This window comes from Phoxinus phoxinus (assembly GCF_949152265.1).
Source record: "Phoxinus phoxinus genome assembly, chromosome: 14".
Lineage (NCBI taxonomy): Eukaryota > Metazoa > Chordata > Actinopteri > Cypriniformes > Leuciscidae > Phoxinus > Phoxinus phoxinus.
The window spans coordinates 6037792-6062278 of NC_136889.1; the positions used below are offsets into that span (position 1 = coordinate 6037792).

The window sequence follows — 24487 nt, forward strand, 5'->3', positions numbered from 1 at the left end:
TTTGTCTTTGTGCATGTGAATTTTAATTTTAGTCATACTACTAAGTCAGTGTTACAGATCAGTGTCGTTCATTTACGTATTTTATTAAATGTCTCAAATATGAATTTAGAATAATTACAGGTACAAAAAGAACTTAAAAATATTTCTACTGAAAAGGAGATTAAAAAATCGTGTTTCCGGAGCATCTTTTTTTTTCTTCTTGTCCTGTGTGCTTCCTTTTGAAAAGTGCGTTGTGATTGGTCAGCTGGAGCCCATGTAACCAATCACAGCCCGCCTACCATGGATGAAGGAATAAATGCAAGATGGCTCCTCATATAAAACCAGCCGCCTGGCTTCTCTTTTGTGACCAACAAAATTATTTCCCCCCGTTTATTCGATTAAAATACCGTTTTCGGGGTAGTGCGGAGGGCTAAATCAATCTGTACGCTGGCGTAGGTGTTATTCGGCGTCTTCGGGCGCTGTGGGAAATATTTAATAAGCGAGCAAGCCGATTTTGAGGCAGTGTGCGAGAGATCGGGCCTGTCCGCGCACGCGACGGTCAGAAGCAGCGCGAGCCCGAACCTGATCCCGATCCCGAACCCGAACCCCGCGCCGGGATCCCAGCCCGGGCACCCGAACAGCTCATATGGCTGTTTCAAGGTGAGTTAGGGGATTATGGTTGATTTGCAGCTGGCAAATGTGTCTACAGTTGAATATTCAAATTCTTAATAGGTTAACGTTACTTATATAATATATAAGTTATATTATATAACGGTCAATATTTTTAAATAAGTAACGTTAAAGGTAACACAGCTAACGTTACTGCAGAAGCAATTTAACCTCCCACACGAACACGTCAATATGTAACCTGTCAAATTGTGTTATCTCATGCTGTTTATCATATATTGATAACGTTAGTGTTTTGTGTTATATTTCATATGCGTTATGAATCCAACTTAAATAGTTTGTGGTCTACCAAAATGTTTCTACTTCATCCTGGTAAATCTCCGGCTAATGTGTAAATCCACGGGTGATTAGTGGACTAACCCCACGCAGTGTCATCCCTCTCCGGGTTGGGCACTGTTGAGGTAAAGACATAGTTAACATTCACAGACTGAAGACAGCACTCGTTTCTCCTAATCTATCACTGCAGTTAATGTGCCGTTATACAACGTGTCTGACAGGATGGTGTGGGGGAAGTTGCTAGGTTGTCTTTTTTTTTTTTTTTTACCCTTATAGGTTATTTTTTGGTAAACGTATTTTTTGACATAATGAAATTATTTAAAATTTGTCTCACGGGAAGCTTCTATTCCTTACAGTCCGGGTCGCCCTCCCATGGGCGGCGCCACGTTTATCACGTGACCAGTTATTGCTTATAATAAAGTAAATACCCAAATTTCATGCAATCCAGGCTCAGGGTTACGGGATTAGTTTTGGAGTTGACAAACCAAACCAACCCAGTCAGGCTTTGTTGGTTCCATGCTAATCAACTGTCTCTGTCAACTCAGCATTTGATCCTGAGTTCATGGAATTTGTGCACATGAAAGTGTGACATCAAAGATCCAGTATAGGCCTACTGATTCACGTGCGTTTTCATTCTCAACTGTTTACATTCACTTAAAGCTGCAGTCGGCAGGTCTGGCAGATTGAGTGGACTTAGCCAAAGTTTTGAATGTTTACAACTCTCATGCCCCTCCCCCAGTACACCGAGCACCCGCCCATCGAGTTTGTGCTCGTCAGTGCGTGTGCTCCAGATTTCGCGCGACCCCGTGCACCCGTAGGCTAAAGATTTGAGTTCCCTTTTGCATCTTCATGCATGCCCATGAATATTTAAATTGCCAAGGCTTAAAGGGTTAATTCACCTATAAAGGAACATTCTGTCATTAATTACTCACCCTCATGTTGTTTCAAACCCAAGACCTTCGTTCATCTTTGGAACACAAATTGAGATATTTTTGGTGAAATCTGAGTGCTTTCTGACACCTAGACTGCAACCTAATTGCCACTTTCAAGGCCCAGAATGTTAGTAAAGACGTTGTTGAAATAGTCCATGTGACCATAGTGGTTCTACCTTTGTTTTATGAAGCGACGAGAATACTTTAGTACGCCATCCCCCCCAACCCCCCAATAATGCCTTAATTCAATAATTTCTTCTCTTCCGTGTCAGTCTCTGACGCTTTTGACGTTGTAAACAAAGTGCGGCGCTTCCGGGTTTTACGTCAGAATGCCGCTCAGTATCATGTTTACAACGTGAACGGCGTCAGAGACTGATACGGAAACTAAATTGTTAAATAGTTTTTTTGTGTGTGTGCACAAAAAGCATTCTCGTCGCTCCATAAAATTAAGGTTGAAAGTGGTAATAACATTGCAGTCTATAAGGGGGTCAGAAAGCTCTTGGATTTCATAAAAAATATCTTAATTTGTGCTCCGAATATGAACTAAGGTCTTACGGGTTTGGAGCGACATGAGGGCGAGGAATTAATGACAGAATTTTCATTTTTGAGACTTTTTGCAGTGATAGAAGAAATTTTATATGAACAGTCTAGTGACCACGGCATAAATAATTTATTTATAACATTGTAAATGTTATTTTCTCGTATTATTTTCTCCAGGTTGGAACGTCTATTTATCTTATTGGACACAGGAACGACTCCTGTTACCCGTAAAGCCGCTGCTCGGCAGCTGGGAGATGTTGTTAAGCTTCACCCACATGAGCTTAATAACCTGCTATCAAAGGTGAGTGTTTAGGATTTGTTCAGACCAACCAAATGAAATGATAATAATAAAAATTCGGGGGACATTTAAGGCTAATTTAGTAGTTTGTAATTTGAACAGCAAAAATATGCATTATACTCATAAAAATGGTTCAGATATGCAGAAGAACATGTCTGTATTGTTGCACTAATAGCATATGTCTGTATTTGTACTGGAAGAATGTCTTTCCTAGCATTTCAAATTGCATATATATATTGTTCGTTTAAAATCCGCACCAGTTAGACATGAACAAAAGCAAAATGTCCAGTTCTCTCTTTCTATACCGACAGTGGATGCATTGTATGAGAAAGTATTTTGGCATCATGCTGATGCTTGCATCATTGCTATAGCAACTGTTGCAGATACTGCCTCTCTATCTGAACAAATGGGTTTAATTTAATCACTTGCAAAATGCTAGTGTAGAGATGAAGATTGGGTTTGAAAAAAAACATAAAAAAAACACAAAATCACAATTGGGCCAAGATTTAGACCTGCAAATCAAAACGTAAAGGTGCAGTAATGGTTTTCTGAGAAACCCTGTTAATATTTTAAATTGACACCTAAACAAATGCACCCCTCCCTTATTGCTCCGCCCCCAAAATAACAAACATGCTGTGCAACACCGGCAACCACTAACATCAGACAGCTTGCGTAAGTATGGATGAATCCGCTGTGAACAACAGAACAGCATATCTTGGTTCTATGAATCAGCAAAACCAGTGTTACTTACATATTGAACGGAAACAAACAAAGCAACCTCTGTGTCCATTGTCAGGCCTTCCTTCTCGGTCTCTCCAGCTCTGGAGCTCTTGCTTGATTGTAACCTGTCTTTTATTCTGTTCGTCTGACCATTTCCTCTTTGGATTCACCCCCTACTGCTGATTGGCTACAAGGTGTTTCGGTGCTCCGTGGATCGATCCGATCCACTTTGTTTTCACTCCTATTTACACAGCCAGGGCTATGTACAAACACCATTTTATTTCAGCACACACACAGAACAGACATCTAGCAAATATTCACAAAATTGTTTTCTATAGCATTTCATAGAGTTATCCTCTTACAAAATATGATGTGGTGTAATTAAATGGTATTATCATGATACTTTGGGATGTATACCATGTTACTACATTTTTCACTTGTTTACATTGTCCTCCATCGTGCATGGTTTTTGTAGTTGGCTTTCTTTGATATCTTACAATCCTGTGTGTCTTTTAGTAGTGTTATAGCATTCTCTTAGTATGTTTTTTGTTTTGTTTTAAATGACTAGGTTAATTTCAATTGTAAAAAGCAACCCGATCTACATTGCGAGTAAATCACTCGCATATGCGACTAAATCTTCTCTCTGGACAACTAAATAATGTCTATCATTAGCCATTGGCTAATAAATTCTCAGCCTCTAACACACACACACACTGGCGAGTAAAATCTAAGTATAAGTCTCGCATGGATATATTTTCACTCTCTGTCTGAACACTGACTAACTGATCAGCGCTTGAGTTTCGTTCTGTGCACATCGTACCTGTGTGTTTCTCACACATACGCCAAGAGAGAGAACCTTACAAACCACGCAGAATTGACGCGCTACATGTAAACAATATTCTTTTTTTGTATTTTCATTTGGAATTATTCCGATTTTAAGAACAAGAAGAAGATATGCCGGTTTCTCCGGTAGTGGGCGGAAACTAATGTGCAAACGGAAATCTCATTGGCTGGCGCTCATCCCTGTTTTGATTTCAGCAAATCAGTTCGAGCGAACGCTGGCAACGTGATTAATATTCTTGAACCCAGCAGCTCATCAATCCTTAGTGCATTGTATGTATATTGTTATTATTAGTAGTAGAATCAGTAGTAGTATTATCTTTTAATAAGAATTACTATTATCAATTTTTTTTTTAAAGAAACACTGAATGACCAATAATATCTCAAACGCCACCACCAGTCCGAAGTTCAGTTAAAATGACAAATGTGTTCATACATGGTTACCAAGTTTTAGTTCTAATTTCTGAAGGTCTATCATTAAACAGTGCGTGATTATCATAATATATAATATAATGCTTTATTGACTTGAGTTAAGAGTGTACATTCAGATATTTAAAAAGATATGCCATTTTACAAATTTAACCTGATTTGGTGGAATCATATACATATTTTACTTTTTTTTTTAGTTTACTCGCCAGACTTGTATATATTAGTATATCAGTCTGGCGAGTAAAGTAAAAAATGTACTAGCCAATGGAAAATTATATTGCCAAGGTGTGTAGAGGGTTGAAAAAGAGGTTACAGAGAGATATTTCCTAACATAAGAATTAAGTTAAAGGTTTGGAAGTTCTTATTTGCCTAATGTGTGGTGCATGTGAACAAACCTGAATTTCAACCCTTCCGAATCTGATTATTGATCTGTTTTCCCTTCCTCTGGCCTTAATAGGTTTTAACATTCTTGAGGAGTCCAAACTGGGATACGCGAATCGCAGCTGGACAGGCCGTTGAAGCCATAGTGAAGAATATTCCGGAATGGAACCCGACTTCAAAGCCAAAAGACGGTGAGATGAGTATTCCTAGATTACATTACTGGATAATTTAATTTTTTATAAAAAAATTACAGGAAGGCACAGTGCTGCCATAATTATTTATACACTTGGTCAATGCAGTCAAATGCAAACAACAAGCTAACAAGTCTTAATCTTCTGTCTAATGTGTGTCTTGAGCTGAGCGAGAGCTTTAATGTGTTGTCCTTCTCAGAGGTGTGTCCAGAAGATATGTCTCCAGAGGACATCTCTTCAGACAGGCTGAGTTTCTACAGGTTTGATATTTCCCGTCTGCTCAAGCATGGAGCGTCGCTGCTTGGCTCTGCAGGAGTGGAGTTTGAAGTGCAAGATGATAAATCAGGTAGGATTCGAACTTGCATGTTTGTTACTGCAGCTTTGTAACTTTCATGTCGTTATTTCTATTGTTTATACTTGGCATTTGTTCAAATTTTGCTGTGATTCTCGCCCTGCACCTTTTGTGCCGCAGACATCAATTATGTCAAATGCAAGATAACTACAGGAAAGAGATTTAATACCATTCAGTGTTTCCCCTAGAAATTTTTCCAGCAGCGGTGCTGTTACGTGCCGGAGGTTGTTACCAAGCCGCACGCGTGGGGGTCCGGGGGCATGCACCTCCAAAGGATTTTTTATTTTTTTTAATTACCCCTTAAACCATGACTTCTGACAAGTTTTGTGGATAGAAATGGACATTTTGAGACATACAAATGACATACCATCAACAGATTCAAGGTCTGATTGTTAGTTTTAAACAGAAGTTTCTTCTGTTGAAAATAAAAGTTATTTGGAAGAATCTGGGTAACCAAACAGTTGATGTACCCCAGTGACTTCCATAGTATATATTTTTTCTACTATGGAAGTCAATGGGACTAGCAATTATTTGGTTTGCCACATTCTTCAGAATATCTTATTTTGTCTTCAGCACAAGAAAGAAATTAATACAGGTTTGGAACAACATTAGAGAGTAAATAATTTTTTTTATTTTTGGGTGAACTATCACTTTAAGGACAAGCGGCAGCATGTTTACTATTACCGGTATGTGCTACTGTCTCTTTAAGACCTGAACACGACGCGTCTAATATACACTCATTTAACGAGCAGATTTTCTCTACATTTTCTGTTTTCTTTCACTTTAGACATAACCAACTTTATGTAAACCTTGTGTGTATTTGACAGTATATTAGCGCAAAAAGACTCGAAAGATAACTTATCCCAGTAACCAGGCGCTGATTGACAGGCTTTTAGTGCATGTGTGCGTCGGGTGTTTGCGCTCAGAAAAGCGCGTGAATGACATGTTTAACCGGCAAAGGTTACCGGCTTTTGTGAACTGCGGTGTCCAGTTCCTCTGCGTTAACATTTGATGTGAATATACGTCGCAACGGTCGCGTGTTGATACGGAGGCGTCTACTTTTACTGTTGTGCTTTTACAGTGTGTAAGTGAATGTTGTATTACTGATCATGTGAAGATTTTGCAGTGTCGCTGAAATTCCAGCGGCGGCGCTGCGCCGCTACTGAATACATTGTAGGGGAAACACTGCCATTGAATTTGACTAAGGAAATAATAGCATTGTTCATTTGACATTGTCCTAGAATTGGATAAGAGATGCAGGTGATAAGCATGCATTTATTTGCATATCTGTATAGAAGAAATTTGATTAGAAATGTTTTTTGTCCATGTACTCCTTTCTTTTTCATATTAAACTTGCATGTACTTTACTCTGCACCATTTTTGCTACGAACATGAGTGATACCTCATTGATAAGTACTATTACGTTTCTATGCAAGCAATTGTGATTTATACCTGGTGGACAATAAAATGGGTAATATCTAGAGGCCAGAGTATCATAGATTGTTTTGACTTGAACCATAAAGCACACACCTAGAACACCCTTGTTGGTTTGGCCATTCTGAATCATGATTGCATTCCCTTCTTTAGGTGAGACGGATCCCAAAGAACGTTTGGCCCGGCAGAGGAAGCAGTTGCAGAAGAAGCTGGGATTGGATATGGGCGCTGCGATCGGCATGGACACTGAGGAGCTTTTTAATGATGAGGACCTGGAGGACGCTTGTGCCTCCAGTACCAACAGAACACAGCCTGGTAAAAGCCTGAGCTGTCACGGCTCACGCAACCATATGGTGAGTTGTGCTGTGACTTCCTTACCTTCATCATATTGTACAAAAGTTTAATTGGAGGAGAAGGTGAATGGGCATAAATCATTTCAACTATATTGTGATTATTTAATTTCACCCAGCCCTGTTTTCCGGTTCTAATTAGGCCACTTATAATATTAAAATGTTTTGTTCTCTTTTTCTTTTTTTAGCCAGCTGCAGAGCTCATAGATTCACAGTTTTGTCCAGGCATGAGCAATCGACAGAAGAACAAGGCCAAGAGGATGGCAAAACTGGTGGCAAAGCATAGATCCAGAGACATGGATCCTAATGAGAAGAGGTAATGCTGAATGTATATCTGTATTTCCTTTTATTCCTTATGCCAACATAAAATCAAAATTGACAATTTACCCTGTACTATTAGCAATTTTGGATATAACCTCTTTCATAAAAGTTTTAACAGCCACGGACACAGGCTGCACATGCTTTATTTGACAACATCTTCAAGATGACACCAACCAAGCAACTTTTATGGATTCTAAACACTATATTTAAACGGAATATGGTTTTATACATGAATTACAAATGTAGGACACAGTCTATCACACACTTGAAAGTTGAATCTTGTGCAGAGCCACGGAAAGCAATGTAGGCTGAGGGTTTAAGGTCGCTCTGCAGCATTGAATTTTCACAAAGATACTAGGTTATCATACCTCACTTTTATGTTTCTGTTAGTGGGTGAGAGCAGACTTATTCTATAACAACTTTTATGGTTTACGCAGCCACCTTCACATGTCAAAGATTTGCACCCCTAGATGCATTAGATAAATCATTTTTAGAATCATGTCGTGATGTGCCTGAAGACTCCCAGCCCTATAAACAGTGTTTCACGTTGACTTTAAAGAAAATGACTGTTCCAGGGTATGTGGGCGGTCAGTCTGACCACTGCTCTTATGTTCCTTTGCCACAGCAATGACAGTTTTGAGGGAGAGCCAGAGGAGAAACGACGGAAAACCACAAATGTAGTCATTGAGCAGCCAGCAACCGACAGCAAGCTCTTAATTGATAATGTCCCTGATAACTCCAGTTTATTTGACGAGGTGTGAGACTTGCACACATGCTTGCTTTTTCTTTCACACATTGAGCTGTTCACATTCAACGTGTCCTATTGTGACTGTCTAATGTTTGTTTTTGTTTCACAGACTCAGGAATGGCCCCTGGAAAGCTTCTGTGATGAACTGTGCAATGACCTCTTCAACCCCTCATGGGAGGTACTGAAGAAAAAAAAACTTGCTCTGAAATGGCCACAAAACAAGAGGGGATCATGCTAATCTAATGGTTCAGTGTTTATGAAAATTAATGGACTAATAAAAAGTGCATTAAAATATTGCTATTTCACAATGCTTAACTTTATATTGCCAGTGAAATCGTTGTGAATATATCATAAATATTCAATATATCTGAAATTTTATCTCAAATGGAGCAGTGATTTATATCTCGCTGTAATGCCTATCAGTATTATTTTATTATAATATTTATTAATATTATGAATTGGCTTTTTTATATTTAATTTGTGTGCTTTTTTAGTAATTAAAATATTTTTTATTTTTGAATTATTTTTAAATATTTCTATTGTTTTATTTCATTTCGGTTTTAATTATTGTAGTACTGTATACCTTAATTTTCAGTTAGTTTCCTAAGCAACATTTACATTTTAAGTTTTTCATCTAATATTTATTTATTTAACTACGTATTTTAGTTAAATATGCAAATTATTTTTAATAGTTTTAGTTAACGAAAACACTGATTCCTGCTGGTTTTGTCCTTTTTGAGACAAATGATCTTAAATGCAGCTTGCAGTTGCATGTGAACAGAAGTTATTTGTCTGTGGTTACAGTGAAACGAGTAGTCACTGAGTTTTTATTTGTCATGTTTAGATTCGCCACGGTGCCGGCACAGGACTGAGGGAAGTGCTGAAGTGTCATGGTGCTGGTGGAGGAAAGACTGTTGGCAGTACAGTAGAACAGGTGTTCACCTGCTCATTGCACATTTTCACTGTCATTTTAAATTCAGTTTCTGATGTTTGATGCCTTCATTCTCAGATGGAGCGACAGCACCAGGAGTGGCTGGAGGATTTGGTCATCCGGCTTTTGTGCGTCTTCGCTCTGGACAGATTTGGAGACTTTGTATCAGATGAGGTCTGTAACTTCTGAGTTTGTTTATTAGTGTCTGTTGCCCCCTAGTGGCTGAAAAAGACTGACATTTGAACCTATAATTGCACAATTTTGTGTCAGTGTCACTACATTAAAAAAAAATATTTTTTTTTGGCAAGGCTTTCATTTTCTCGTTCTCATCTTGAAGCATATCCTTTTCTTAACTTTCCAGGTGGTTGCACCTGTCAGAGAGACGTGTGCCCAGACTCTTGGCGTGGCCTTAAGGCACATGGCGAACAATGGCGTCGCCATGACTGTGGACATTCTGCTTAAGCTGCTAACTGAAGACCAATGGGAGGTTCGACACGGAGGCCTGCTGGGCATCAAATATGTTCTTGCTGTCAGACAGGTGAATAAATCTCTCATTCTTATGGGCTGAGATGAAGTGGTAAAAAGAGTAATATCCACTACAGCTCCAAAAACATATTCATAAACAGCGCAACATTTCGACCATCAGGTCTTCATTAGGCACAATAGCCTTATGGAGTTAGTTCGACCTAATTGTCGAAACGTTGCGCTGTCTATGAATGTTTTTGTAGCTGTAAACTTGCGTCCGGATATTACTCTTCTCACCTCTATGATTATCGTCTTTTTGCTCTGCACCTGAGCCCAATTAAGATTAGGTATGTGCACACCTTTTTTGTATTTCTGAGATTTAAAGTGACCTTTGTGTTGTAGTCTTTAGCCTTTGTTTGACCTTCACACCTTGCTGACCCTTAGGATTTGATCGCAGCGCTCCTGCCCCGGGTTCTTCCCGCCATTACAGAAGGCCTGCGGGATCTGGATGATGATGTTCGTGCTGTGGCAGCAGCAGCTTTGATCCCTGTGGTGGATGGATTGGTTCAGTTACAGCCTGCTAAGGTCTGAGCTCAAAGTTAATTTCTTTTCGACAGTCAGTACAGATATATCTGATTTGAATTGATATGAGAGGACATGTCTTATCAGATGTGATAATCTTAAAATAGTCAAATATAGGCCAGTCGGTCTATCACTGACAGTTTGCATTTTCCAACACATTTAAGCCAGTCTTACATCTAGCACTTATTCACAGCAATTTCTCTGGGTTAATGCCTGAATATCTATATCCTCTGTGTGTGCTGAATAGGTTCCCTTCATCGTGGACACACTGTGGAATGCTCTGCTGGAGCTGGACGATCTCACGGCCTCAACTAACAGCATCATGACCCTTCTGTCCTCTTTGCTCACTTACCCACAGGTCCGCCAGTGCAGGTTAGATCTCTTTAAATCTGAAAGGAGCTCATCTTAATTGCTATTAACACTACTTTTCATGACAATGATCAATGGGAACCTAAAACCTTTTTTTTGTCTTTCCCAGCTCGCAACAGTCTCTGACAGTGTTGGTTCCTCGAGTGTGGCCGTTCCTCAGACATACCATTGCTTCTGTTCGTCGGGCCGCCCTAGAAACCCTCTACACACTGCTTTCCAAAGCTGACCAGGTTGGATATTTTGTGTAAAGTCAGACGCACCCTTTTATAGGAAGGATTAGCATGTAGCTATGATTAACATAAAAGTAGATGTCTTTTTAACTAGGGTTGCATGGTAAAATATAAATAAAAATATGTAGTATTTAACATCTTCAGTTTCAAGTATTTAATCTTTCCTGTTTCCTGTTCTTATTTTAAAAATTTGCCTTTAGAGTTGTGCTGTGTGGCTGAATCCCATCATGCAGGACATGCTAAGGTACATCTTTCAGTCCTGCATCCTTGAGAGCAACCAAGAGATCCTAGAGCTGATCCAGAAGGTGATGCCCACTGAAACTCACGCTGTTCCACTCTTTGAATGTTTTGTCTGATTGGTATGTAAATTAGTTTATAAATATGTTGATGTTTTTCTAGGTGTGGGTGGAGTTGTTGCGACAGGCGCCGCACCAGTATGTGGTGGCAGCCAGCTGTCCTTGGATGGGTGCCTGGCTCTGCTTGATGATGCAAGCGCCACACATCCCTATAGACCCTAACATGCTGCTGGAAGTGAAAGCCCGCTTAAAGGTGAGGGTGGAGGTCAAAATCTCTTAACCAGTCATTTCAGTTTATCGTTATCATTAAGAAATGAATACTTTTGAGCAAGGATGCACTAAATTGATAAATTAATCACTACTGTTTTCAACAATGATAATAAGACATGTTTCTTGAGCACCAAATCATCATATTAGACACTGTGACACTGAAGACTGGATTAATGATGCTGAAAATTCAGATTTGCCATCACAGGAACATAATTATATTTAAAAATATAAAACATTTATTTTAAATTGTAATAATTTCACAATATTACTCTGTACTGTACTTCGAAGCCTAAAATTTGAACGGGAGTGTACATGTACAAACCTTCTGCCTGTCCAAAAGTATTAAGTACAGACATGACTCCAAAAAAGCAGATTTTACACTTCAGATTAGAGCTCACCAGAGTGAGAAAGTGCTTTCCAGTTTTTCCTTCTTCTGTGCAGTATGTATCAGTCTGTGAACGGACTGTGGGTGGTCCGTGGGCATGCTGTCTGAGGCTGAGACTAATCCAGCCTACAAACTTCACACTTCCCACTCATCCAAAAACCGATCTGCTTTGAACCTCATTCTGTTAATCCGCAGGAGAAGGGCTCTGGGAAGACCCGTCAGGGATCTATTCAAGTCAAGGAAACGGTCCAGGAATACATCGGTGGAGCGGAGACGATTACCGAAGACCCTGCCACACGAGACTATGTGGTGACACGTGCACGTCTAATGTCTGCAAAGTGGGTGTGGGGGAGGGATTCTTTAAACTTTTTTTTTTTTACTTTTTTTGTGCCATATTTGTGTCTGACTACTTTGTGTCCTCCTAGGCTGTTGGGGGCGCTGTGCAATTGTATATGTGACCCGCGGTTGAACAGCTCTTCTCAGGAACTCCGTCCTGCCGAGTCTTTAGCTCAACTTTTACTATTCCATCTCAATTCCAAATCGGCCCTGCAGCGGATTGCTGTTTCTATGGTGATCTGTGAGTGGGCAGTCCTTCAGAAGGTGAGAATGGGAGAGGGTCACTTTTAGATTTCTTTTTAAACATGTTAATGACATGCTGTCCTGCATCACACAGGAGTGTGAGCTGTTATCAAGCGTGGTTCAGCCCCGATTGCTGGCCATCCTCTCAGAACAACTCTACTATGATGAGATCGCCATTCCTTTTACTCGCATGCAGAACGAATGCAAACAACTCATAGCACTGCTGGCTGACGCCCAGATTGACGTGGGAGAACGAATCAACTCTGCTGTGTTCACCATTGATCAGGCCAATGAGCTGGTAAGTAAAAGAAGTCAAAACTCAAGTCCAGAATGGACCTCATTCTTAAGATAAAAGCAGAATGCTCTAGAACTTAAGTTGTTGTATAATAAACTATTTTTATTATTAATGTTTAAGTGTAATATATAAATTATTATAATTACAATATTATTGTGATTGTATAACAATTACACAATATTAATTATAATAAACAATTATATATAATTTACTATATTAGTGTAAAAATAATATGTGAGGTTTACTTTTTAGAATTACAATGTTAAAAACAACAATAATATATTAATATAGCAATTTAAATGATTATAATAAACATAACTTATATTATAATACATTTAGATATTTCACATTTAATTATATAATATACTATAATATAAATGTACTATATTAATATCAATACAATTCATTAATAAATATAATGACTGATGATTAGTAGTGGTATAGATGGATGCAAAACCATGTGTCCTTTGGAGAAAGCAATCCAAAATGCTTTAGGATTAATCTCAAAGAAATCTATCCATTTCAGTTAGGAGGACCCTTACTTAGAAGGCAGCAGATGGCAATGCAGCTCATTAGAACCTATATGTGTACTGTATGCCACTTTGGATTAATGTCTCCAAAATGGCTTATTCATCTCCTGATTTTCTCTAGGTGACCACCATCTTCTCAGAATGCACCTCCTCTCTGAACCTCAAGTCACGTCAGTTCCAGCCTTTGGACGGCAAGAGGCTGCAAGCTCATTCCACTGTGAGCGAGACCAGCGCTGAATGGCAGCAGCTGCAGCTGAGAGTTCATACCTTCACTGCCTGCGCTGTGGTGGGACTGGCCATGCTGCCGGATAAACTCAATCCTTTGGTCAGGCCCCTGATGGAGGCGGCCCGCCGCGAAGAGAACATACTCGTTCAGGGTTACGCTGCCTCCAACATCGCTCGTCTGCTGCAGCTGTGCTCTACCAGATCTCCCTGTCCTAACGCCAAGATCGTGAAGAATCTCTGCAGCTCGGTGTGTGTAGATCCGATGCTCACCCCTAGTGCTGCCTGTCCGGTCCCGCCAGCCAGCTCTCCAATACAAGAGAGCAGTAAAGGTGAGAGGAACACCATAACATTCATATTTTCATTGGTTGCTCTTATTTATGAAACGAGAGCAGAACGAATTTGTGGGTACATTGTTTGTCAATAAATCCATTCATAAAATGTACTAATTTATACAAATTTATTCTGCTTTTATTTCAAGAATACGGTCTATTCTGGCCCTTTAAATATTATTATTAATTTGAATTTTTTTGTTTGGTGTGTGTATATACAACAATAGCAAATTCTATTATTACCGCTATTACTAGGGGTTAAATGTATCATCGTTGATGCGTACGGACCATGTGCTAGAATGTAACGGTTAGACTTCACTTTATAACAAATTTACAAATATTGTATATCTATTAGGGCTGCACGATTTTGAGAAAAAACCTAATTGCTTTTTTTCTGACAAATACTGCGATTGCGGTGCGATTTTCGATTTTTGCGTTCGATACTTTTAAGTGTTTGTCAACGCGCCTTTGGAGAGAAGTGAAAGTGACCGCTCGGCTAGTATCGATACTTCGGGAAATTAGTATTGGTTACTTCGGGAAATTAGTATTGGTACCGTTCAGATATTTCAGTATCGATATTTATCGAAACATCGATATTTTTGACAACACTAGTGTTAGCTGCTTTGCTGCTGACAGAAAGCCGGAGCACTGCATACAACCTTGTTTCCATTGCCATTTCTAATTGGCCAGCAAGCCAGGAACGTGAGATTCGACCATTTTGATTGGCTAATAGGTTTGTAACTCAAATGTCAGAGGCGGGGGAAAAAAACTCAGACTCCTGAGGTTAGGTTATTGCGGGAGTTAAAACCTCAATATCGATGCGATAAAGTTTAATCGTGCAGCCCTAATATCTATGCTTGTAATTAGTGTTGATGGTCAGAAACGGGACTCAACCCACAATATGATCTGAATCAAGAGTTGTGATCCATTGAGCCACTAGCTATTACTACTATTAATACGAATTGTGCAGTATTATTATTATTTACATGTATTATAAAAATGGATCATCCTGAAAATTGAAATAATTATAAATAAAATATTTTAGTATATAAAAATAAATGGAAAATACAACATTTTTCAAATGTGAACTTTGTTTCTTTCCTTTTTTCCTTTAGTAATTTGTTCATTTTATATTGGTATCTTTCTAGTTCATCCTATTTCATTTGAATGTTGGCTTTTATTTAATTTAAAATGTAAGCTCTATTGTTTCATGGGTTTTAGATTTGTGTATTAAATCTGTCTTGCAGGGTCTGTGGCAGAGAAGGATGCAATGCATCATATGGTGAACAAGACAAAGGGCATCATCACTCTTTACCGGCATCAGAAAGCGGCTTTTGCCATCACCAGTAAGAGGGGACCCACCCCCAAAGCCCCCAAAACCAACACCAACAATGACCTGCCCCTCGGAGGCAGCATTACTACAGAAACAGACGAGGTATTTCCAGTGTTGTAAATGGTAGCGTCACTGTTTCCTCTTCAGTGATCTCATGACAGATGCTAGCAGTCTGTGTGTAATTCTAACTTTCTTCTTAATCCTTAATTCTAAGAGCAAGAAGCCATGTCTTATCCAGAGGAGAGGTGCAGAGTTCTGCTTGATGACAGTTGCCAGACATTTCGGTCAGGAGTTGACAAAATCATTGCCATATCTGTGGGAGTTCATGACCGTTCCGCTGAGAAATGCGCTGAATGCTCAGGGATTTGGTAATCTTAATGTTTCAGTGGAGTTTAAGTAAAGTGACTTGTGTTTGAAAAGCTCTTTGTTTGTTCACCTTCTCACTTTGTGTCCGTGTTTGTTGCAGATTCCAGCCAGTTGTTGAAGCAGGGAGATTCGATTGCTCAGGAGCTTGTGAACTCTCTGCAGGTGCTGGAGGTCACCGCAGGAGCCATGTCCCAAGAGCTCATCCCTGTAGTATGTACACGTACAGCTTTCAAGAACGTCTTGCTTCAAACTGCATGAACATTGGAAATGACAGCTAGTCTCCTGTTGTGTCTATACCTGCAGTTGATGGAGCAGCTGCCTCTCCTGTGCACCTGTCTGCAGCATCCATACACAGCCGTGCGTCACATGGCCGCTCGCGGTGTGGGCGTGCTCAGCAAGATCGCTACTATGGAGACCATGAATGTGTTTCTGGAACATGTGCTGCCCTGGTTGGGTGCTATTGATGACAACACCAAGCAGGAGGGAGCCATCGAAGCCATGGCCTGTATCCTCTGCCACATGAAAATCGCGCTGATTTCTCGTATTATGAATGTTTTTGTATTTCACCAAGGTGTTACTCAAACTTAATTTAGGATGTATTATAATTTAAGACATGCATACAGTACAGTTCAAAAGTTTGGTGTCAGTCAAGTCTTCTGAAGAGATATGATCGCTTTAATGTTTATATAAAAGCCTTAATTAAAGCTCTTCATCATATAATGACTGAACATAAACAGAAGCTCAACCATACTTGCTTGATGAGCGAGAAAAAACATGTTGCGGAAGCTCAAATGTTCTGGCATAACTATCTTTAAGAATGTTTTGTATTCGAGTTTGGGGTGAATAGACTTTCAATAGAAAGACTCATATCTCCCAGATTTTATTCAAAAATATCTTAATTTGTGTTCCGAAGATGAACGAAAGACTTATGGATTTGAAATGACATGAGGATGAGTAAATGATAACAGAATTATCAATTATCAATGACTCTTAAAGTCAACTAAATGTGCTCTAGAAATAAACATGTCCTTGCTGAATAAAAGTTTTAAGTCAAACTCAAAATTAAATTGATCAAAAGTAACAGTAAAGACAATTGTTACAAAAGATTATTTTGAACTTATTCTTAAAAAAATCCTGAAACAAATGTTTCCACAACAATATTAATCAGCCCAACTGTTCAACATTGAGATTTCTTGGGCAGCAAATCGGCATATTAGAAGGATTTCTAATGCATTAACTAAAGGATCATGACTGCCAACCCTAGATTGCTGAAAACTCAGCTTTGCCATCACAAGAATAAATACTTTTTACTGTATTTAATTAAATGCCTCCTTGGTGAGCAAAAGAGACTTCAAAAACATAAAATCATACCAACCTCAAACATTTGAAGTGTGTACAGAACACAAATATTTTCCCTGAGCGCAGTGTCCAGGTGTGATGGAACAGTTGGATGTGGAAATTGTGCCCTACATCGTGCTGTTGGTGGTCCCTGTGTTGGGCCGTATGAGTGACCCCTGTGACAGCGTGCGATTCATGGCCACACAATGCTTTGCTACTCTGATCCGACTGCTTCCTCTTGAGGTGAGAGATCTGTAACAGCATTCATGCTTTTCATACTTTCTAATTATGCAAGGCATTCTGCACAGGGTTCTCAGTATGGGTGGGATGCTTGTTGCATAACTTCTGTGCAGCTGTTTTCCCTTTTGCCTTAGTCTTTTTTTCTTTTTTCATTCCTTTTAGGCTGGAATCCCAGACCCACCGTCAATGTCTGAAGATTTAATTCGGCAGAAGGCCAGAGAACGACACTTCCTCGAGCAGCTGCTGGATGGAAGGAAACTGGAAAATTACAAGATTCCTGTGCCCATCAAAGCAGAGCTCAGGAAATACCAACAGGTGTGTTTGCTTTTCACAGTTCGGTCCATGAAAATGTTTTTTAATTTTTTGGCAAATCCTTCTGAGAATGGAAATGCATAACTTGAATATTAGTTGGACTGCATTTATCACTGGGCATTTTAAATATTTTGCTTTTTAAGAAGTTTTATTCTTAAAGAATTTCTGTTCTCTTTTGTAGGATGGTGTCAACTGGCTGTCATTTTTAAACAAGTACAAGCTTCACGGGATCTTGTGTGATGATATGGGTCTGGGTAAAACCTTGCAGTCCATCTGCATTCTGGCTGGCGATCATTTCCTCAGGTACACTCCAAATCAACTTCATCCTTTATAGTGCAGCATTATAGGTTAAAAATCAAGAGTTTTATTTGCCGAATAATATTGTTGTGTGTGTGTAGGGCTCAGGAGTTCACCAGGACAAAGGCTCCTGACTGTTGCCATTTGCCCTCCATAGTGGTGTGTCCGCCCACCCTGACAGGCCACTGGGTGGATGAGGTTGGGAAGTTTTGCTCTAAAGAGTTTCTCAATCCTCTGCACTACACTGGCCCCCCCACTGAAAGAGCACGGTACGATCATAAGAAACTGTTTGTTAACCGAATATTGACACGTCATACAGTTTAAATGAAAGAATAGGAAGTGCATGTATGATTTCCTGTTTCATTTTATGCAGGTTGCAGCACCAGGTTAAGAAACACAATCTCATTGTTGCCTCGTATGATGTCGTTAGGAATGACATTGAGTTTTTCAGGTAACTTGACATATGACTTGTTTATCATTCACAGACTTCATATACAGTGGGGGTGAAGGAAAGCTTTAATAATGATATGCTGTTTCTCCCATACAGGGATATTAAATTTAATTACTGTATCCTTGATGAGGGTCACGTCATTAAGAATGGAAAGACCAAACTCTCCAAAGCGATCAAGCAGTTATCTGCCAACTACAGGATCATTCTCTCAGGAACGCCCATTCAGGTGAGAACTGAGCTCTTAGTGCCATGTATACACTACTGTTCAAAAGGTGGTTTTCAAAAGAGATCTAATGCTTGCCAAGGCTGTATTTATTGGATCAAAAATACAGTAAATGCATAATATAATGAAATAGTATTAATTTAAAATTACTTTTCTGTTTTATTATTTGAAAATGTAATTTTATTCCTGTGATGCAAAGCTGAATTTTGAAGAACAGCATTTATTTGAAATGGAAACTTTTGGTCTCTTTTAATGTCTTTACTCTTCAGAAATGTGGAATAGTACAAGAAAAAAAAATGAAATTGGTACTTTATTTCAATGTACCTTTCATATTTTGCCAACATGAAGTAGAATTTTGACTTGAAACATTCTGAAGCTTGATTTTGACAAACTGTCCTTCTGTTTTTTTTTTTTGGTCTATAGAACAATGTTCTGGAGTTGTGGTCTCTCTTTGACTTCCTGATGCCAGGCTTTCTTGGTACTGAACGTCAGTTTGCTGCCCGCTATGGGAAGCCCATCCTTGCCAGTCGAGATGCTAAAAGTTCCTCACGCGAGCAGGAAGCAGGTGTGATTTATCGCTACATAATTATATATATTTTTTTTTATGCAATAATGTTATCTTTTTAGTCTAAAATAACGTGTTTGTGTGTTTTTCAGGTGTGCTGGCAATGGAAGCACTTCATAGACAGGTTCTGCCCTTCCTCCTGAGGAGAATGAAGGATGATGTGCTTCAAGATCTGCCACCCAAGATCATACAAGATTACTACTGCAACCTCAGTCCTCTACAGGTACAAAACACACAGGATGTGGTTAATGAAATCTGGATTACAGCAAGATCAAGTCATTTTAAAGTGCACTATGCACCATATTTTTTTTTTAGCAAAACAGTTCTTGCTTTGAAACTATCTGGATAGTAAAAAGCGCTATATACATAGTTGACTTGACTTCAGTTAATCTGAAATAAAGAATTTATTTAATAAATGAATAAATAGCGGTAGTAAAATTGATGACATTGCTCTTGTTCTCTCTCCTTTGCCTACCCAGGTTCAACTGTACGAGGACTTTGCAAAGTCTCGCGCAAAGGTGGACGTGGATGATGTAATCTCAACTACGTCTACACAAGAGGAAGAGGAGAAGCCCAAGCTAAAGGCCACCGGACATGTCTTCCAGGTTGATCTCAGGAAGTCATATAAGAGAGGAAGAATATCCTCCTGTCTATCATCAGTCTGTAATGTTGTTGTGTTGGTGTTTTCAGGCTCTGCAGTATCTGAGGAAGCTGTGTAATCACCCGGCACTCGTGCTGACCCCTCAACACCCAGAGTACAAACACATCACAGAACAGCTGAGCAGCCAACACTCCAACCTCAGAGACATTCAGCACGCCCCCAAACTCTCAGCCCTCAAACAGGTGCCGTCCACACATCTGCACTGCCAAAACAGCTAATATTAGGGTTTCTTAAATCATCCATATTAGTTTGTCATATATATATATATATATATATATATATATATATATATATATATATATATATATATATATATATATATATATAATTTTTTTATTTTTTTTAATATAAATCACTCTCTCTTTAAAAAAAAAATCAATCCCACAATATGGTGTGTGCCTTTTTATCAATATAAAAGCATTTAACCAATGCTCTTTTAAAAAAAACAAAATTTTATATGAATATTAGCCCATTTTAAAATATATATTAGGTGTGGGGTGTCCCTGTATTAATCAGTATTAATGGTTTGGAGGGATTTTTGCTTATGGTTTAGTTTTTTTGGCTTTTGTTTTAAATTAACATTGTGCAATTTTTGTGGTTTGGATTTATATCATCAATATCAGGCAATAGGGTTGGGAATCTTTTGGAATCTCACAATTTGATTCAAATTGATTCTTGTCACTATTCGATTACATCGATTCAATATGTGCATACATTTCAATTTTTGTTAACACAATCATGGATGCTAATCAACAAATTGTTGAATTTTATTTATTTGAACTTGGTAACTTTTTTTTAAATGAAACTTTAAAATAAAATGTACTACTGGATCTTTCACAGAAATGGGTGATCTAAAACAGTGGCTCAAAACCATTTGCCTGTCAATTTAAATTACACACACCTTGCAATCGCGTTATTCGCCACCACTCAGCCTTTCATGTTCGCCTCTCACAGCATGAGCAAGCACATGACTTTTTTTGTGATCAGTTTAGCTCTATCTCTACACAGTCCGTGTGCTGCACTGCTCTCACAACATCTTTGATCCAACATCATGTTATTAGCTTACATTTACATTTTTTTATTTGTGAATCAATTTAAATCAGAAGATAGAAATTCATACTGGTTTTAAATCATCAATATCCCGTGGTGTTCCCCCCCCATTTTCATCGTCATCAATAAATGCCATTAGTGTATAGTACTAGCAGGATGTATTTTGTGTGTGTTGTAGCTGCTGTTGGACTGTGGACTGGGTTCATCTGGAGCGTCTGATGGCTGCACAGAGGCTGTGGTGGCCCAGCACCGCGTTCTGATCTTCTGCCAACTGAAGAGCATGCTGGACATCGTGGAGCTGGACCTGCTCAAAACACAGCTGCCCACCATCTCCTACCTCAGGCTGGACGGCGGCGTTCCGGCCGGCCTCAGACACTCCATTGTCTCCAGGTGAGACGGCCACACAAACTACCCTGGAAATATTTAACCTCGAAGGCAGTTCCATTTGGGTCACTCTATGTGGTCCTTTTCCTTCTACAGGTTCAATAATGACCCGTCCATTGATGTTCTGCTGCTCACTACCCATGTGGGGGGACTGGGATTGAATCTGACCGGGGCAGATACTGTGGTGTTTGTGGAGCACGACTGGAACCCCATGAGAGACTTGCAGGCCATGGACCGAGCTCACAGAATAGGACAGGTACGGGAGGGTTACGGTTTTCCTTTAATCACATCAGTATTTATTAATGGACTAAAATTTCGGAAACCAAAACCATTCGGTCAAATTAGGGATGCAGCGATTCCGATTGTGGATTTTTAGAAAACATTTTTTTTTTAAGCAAATAGCCAGATATCATGGTGTTTTTTTCTTTCTTTCTTTTAGCAAATTTATTTGTTGCTCAATTCAAAGCCAAACTGGTCTAAATAAAAAAAATCTTTAACCATTTGAAATTAGAGGCAACCACAGAATTTTAATCATGATCAAAGTAAAGATGTTACACACTTAGGATGAGCCGTTGTTTTTAATTTAAATGAGATCTTAAATGTTTATTTTATTTTTAAAGACTACTACGAACATGAGCAATGCTTTTATTGCTCGTTCCATTTTCGCCTTGATCTGGAGATTGTTTTCTTTTAGCGTTTTAATAGCGCCCCCCACCATATTACAGTGAAAACACGGAAAGATGAAAATTCTGTCAATCGCAGGAAAAGTCAAAGAAATTTGATTAAATTAAGTTTTTGGTGTTTTGGTAAAAGAATGTGAAAAGCCCATTTGCATCCATTAAACAATTGCGTGTTTGTTTCAGAAACGTGTGGTGAATGTGTATCGTCTCATCACACGAGGCACGCTGGAGGAAAAGATCATGGGTCTGCAGAAATTTAAGATGACCATCGCGAATACAGTCATCAGCCAAGAGAACGCCAGTCTGCAGAGTATGGGCACAGAACAGCTGCTCAACCTCTTCACACTGGACAAGGTCAGTGCTTACAGAGAAAACCTCTTCCCATGAAGCATTTTTCCACATGCACATCTGCACAAACATTAACTGACAGATTCGTACTGATGCTTTTGTGTTGATGTTCAGGATGAAGCGGTGAAGAGTGAGGCGGGTGCATCGTCCTCTGGTAAAACCAACATGAAGTCTGTTCTGGATGGACTGGGCGACCTGTGGGACCAGCAGCTGTACGAGAATGAATACGACCTGGACAGCTTCATACACTCCCTTAAATGAGCCCAGTTCAACTTGCACAACAAAACCCAAGTCTTCTGATTGATGGGACAATGGAGAGACGTGCACAAGCACTGTAGCTATCAGCCTTAAACACTCCAGTCTAATGCTCGTCACAGTCTTACAGCTCTTCCTGAAGGTTCTTACAATTCGCTCAAGATTTGAGATCTAAAACTGTCCGTTTTTAATGCGGCACTGGAGGAAGTCTTACAAGTCTAATCTTACAAAGCTGAGTGTTGTACGAATCACAATATTTGAACCTCAGGATTTCCAGACGGCAGTATCAGTATCCATGATGACAGTATTCCAGAACTGAATGAAGAGATGGTGAGACGAGGACTGGACGCACTGAAACGGTTCCACCGTCGTGTAGAATGACTGATTGTTCATCCAGGCCACTAGGAGGCGCTTGACTAACTTCTGTAGGGTAATGAAGGGCTTGTAGCTTCTGCTCCATCAGAAATGTCTAACATGCACTGACAGATCTTTAGGTACAGCTGGAATAGCAGCAGGACATCGACATCGGAAACATTGTAGAGTTTTAAAAGGAAAAAAAATAGACCTGTAAATATTTCTGTTATTTGCCTTTTTTGGGTAAGCTGGTAGAATTTTAATAAATTCTAATGAGCTCTCTTTAAAATGTCTGTGTCGGTTTACATTTATGAGAAATGTGTGAATGAACAGCTAAACCAGATATAATGAATTGTTTAAGTATGTTGTACAGAGTAGACTGGGGTGCATGTATAATCATCTTTTTTTTTTTTTTAATTAAGGCTTAAAATGGCAAAACAAAAATCCATCTGGTTACAATTATTTTTAGATAAGTTTGGGCCATAACTTCAAAATACTGTCCACCTAAATTGTAAAAGGAAAAATACTAGTTTTCTAATACAACTGAAGTATTAGACCTTACTCTGCAGGTGTAAAGACGGGGTTTTTTTTACTGTGGGAAACAACCTATTTTAAATGGTATAATCATCTGTTTATTGTTGAAGTAATTTTTAGTTTATATGCCAGAGACACACATGGAACCCGTTTTGTAGAACATTACTGACTTTAGTGCATAATTCACAGCTTCTGAAAAACACAAGTGGTGAAAATAATTTGGCTAGGGTCACAATTTATTCTTTTGGGTAAATTCTCTAACATCTGCAACTGGTGGTTGGTTTGTGTGGTTGCATTTCAGCAGTGAAGATTTACAAGAGAATCAGACTGCAAAAGATGACAGCGTTTCACAGTGTCATACAATTACATTTAATAAGATTTTGCTGTTTAGTACAGAAAAGGGAAAAATCATGAAGGTGGGAAAGCTAGTAAGCATTAGCAGCACTGCGTTTATTTTATCCCACACACACAAATAAAACTTTAATCACAGTTTTACTGCAAAGTTAGACAAGCAGAGGTCCAAGTTAACAATCTCAATTCCAGACGTGAAATATGAAATTAGAAGTTAAACTGCGTTAGGAAAAAGTAGTTTTTTTTAAACACCCTTTTTCTTTTTTAAATAAAATGACATATGGAGCTAAACGTGTGGTAGAAGAGAAAAACAAGCCAAACTGACCTGATTAGATATTACAGAGATTTTTGTGAAACTCACTAAATACAGTTCGTCTTAAGACAATACAGCACAGTTTATAATGGGTTTCAATGATTGAAATATAGAAAAATCTTAAGACACCGATGCTTTGAATGAAAACGAGGAAACACCGTCTCTACAGCGGACGCGACAAAGCGACCGTTGCAAATCCATTTGTTTTGTTGATGTCAGAAGTATCGCGAGAGCTTGAAGTACGTCAGAAACAGAACGTGGAATCGAGTCGCTCCGCGCGGCGTCCAGTGTAGAAAGCATCACTATTATAATGGGTTCTGTCTGCTTTTGTCGCGTATAGTGTAGACACGGTGAGTCTCTGAAGTTTATAGTGACAAGTCAACTAATCCACTACACTCTGCTCATAAATAAAATGCATTCTGGGAAACATGTCAGTCAAACGCACACATGCTGTGTTCTGACAGTGAA

General features: G+C 39.1%; 1 protein-coding gene across 1 annotated transcript; it reads left to right on the forward strand.

Moving 5' to 3' along the window:
• Positions 1 to 285: 285 nt before the first annotated feature.
• btaf1 (BTAF1 RNA polymerase II, B-TFIID transcription factor-associated) lies at positions 286 to 23114 on the forward strand. The gene is made up of 38 exons (XM_079634801.1): positions 286 to 639; positions 2592 to 2715; positions 5159 to 5273; positions 5473 to 5619; positions 7213 to 7412; positions 7598 to 7725; positions 8356 to 8485; positions 8588 to 8656; positions 9323 to 9412; positions 9488 to 9583; positions 9771 to 9947; positions 10319 to 10459; positions 10704 to 10828; positions 10935 to 11055; positions 11256 to 11360; positions 11455 to 11604; positions 12202 to 12344; positions 12432 to 12606; positions 12680 to 12883; positions 13532 to 13964; positions 15212 to 15399; positions 15512 to 15665; positions 15764 to 15873; positions 15967 to 16168; positions 17096 to 17244; positions 17404 to 17556; positions 17735 to 17856; positions 17952 to 18119; positions 18224 to 18301; positions 18398 to 18527; positions 18948 to 19089; positions 19182 to 19312; positions 19569 to 19694; positions 19780 to 19932; positions 20979 to 21190; positions 21281 to 21440; positions 22048 to 22218; positions 22327 to 23114. The coding sequence occupies exons 1-38, from the start codon at positions 626 to 628 to the stop codon at positions 22471 to 22473; spliced, it is 5583 nt and encodes a 1860-aa protein (XP_079490927.1). The 5' UTR covers positions 286 to 625; the 3' UTR covers positions 22474 to 23114.
• Positions 23115 to 24487: the final 1373 nt, after the last annotated feature.

Coding starts and splice junctions, on each gene's coding strand:
- btaf1 (XM_079634801.1), top strand. Junction 9,413..9,487: donor TTGGCAGTACAGTAGAACAG/GTGTTCACCTGC, acceptor CTTCATTCTCAG/ATGGAGCGACAGCACCAGGA. Junction 10,829..10,934: donor CCACAGGTCCGCCAGTGCAG/GTTAGATCTCTT, acceptor TGTCTTTCCCAG/CTCGCAACAGTCTCTGACAG.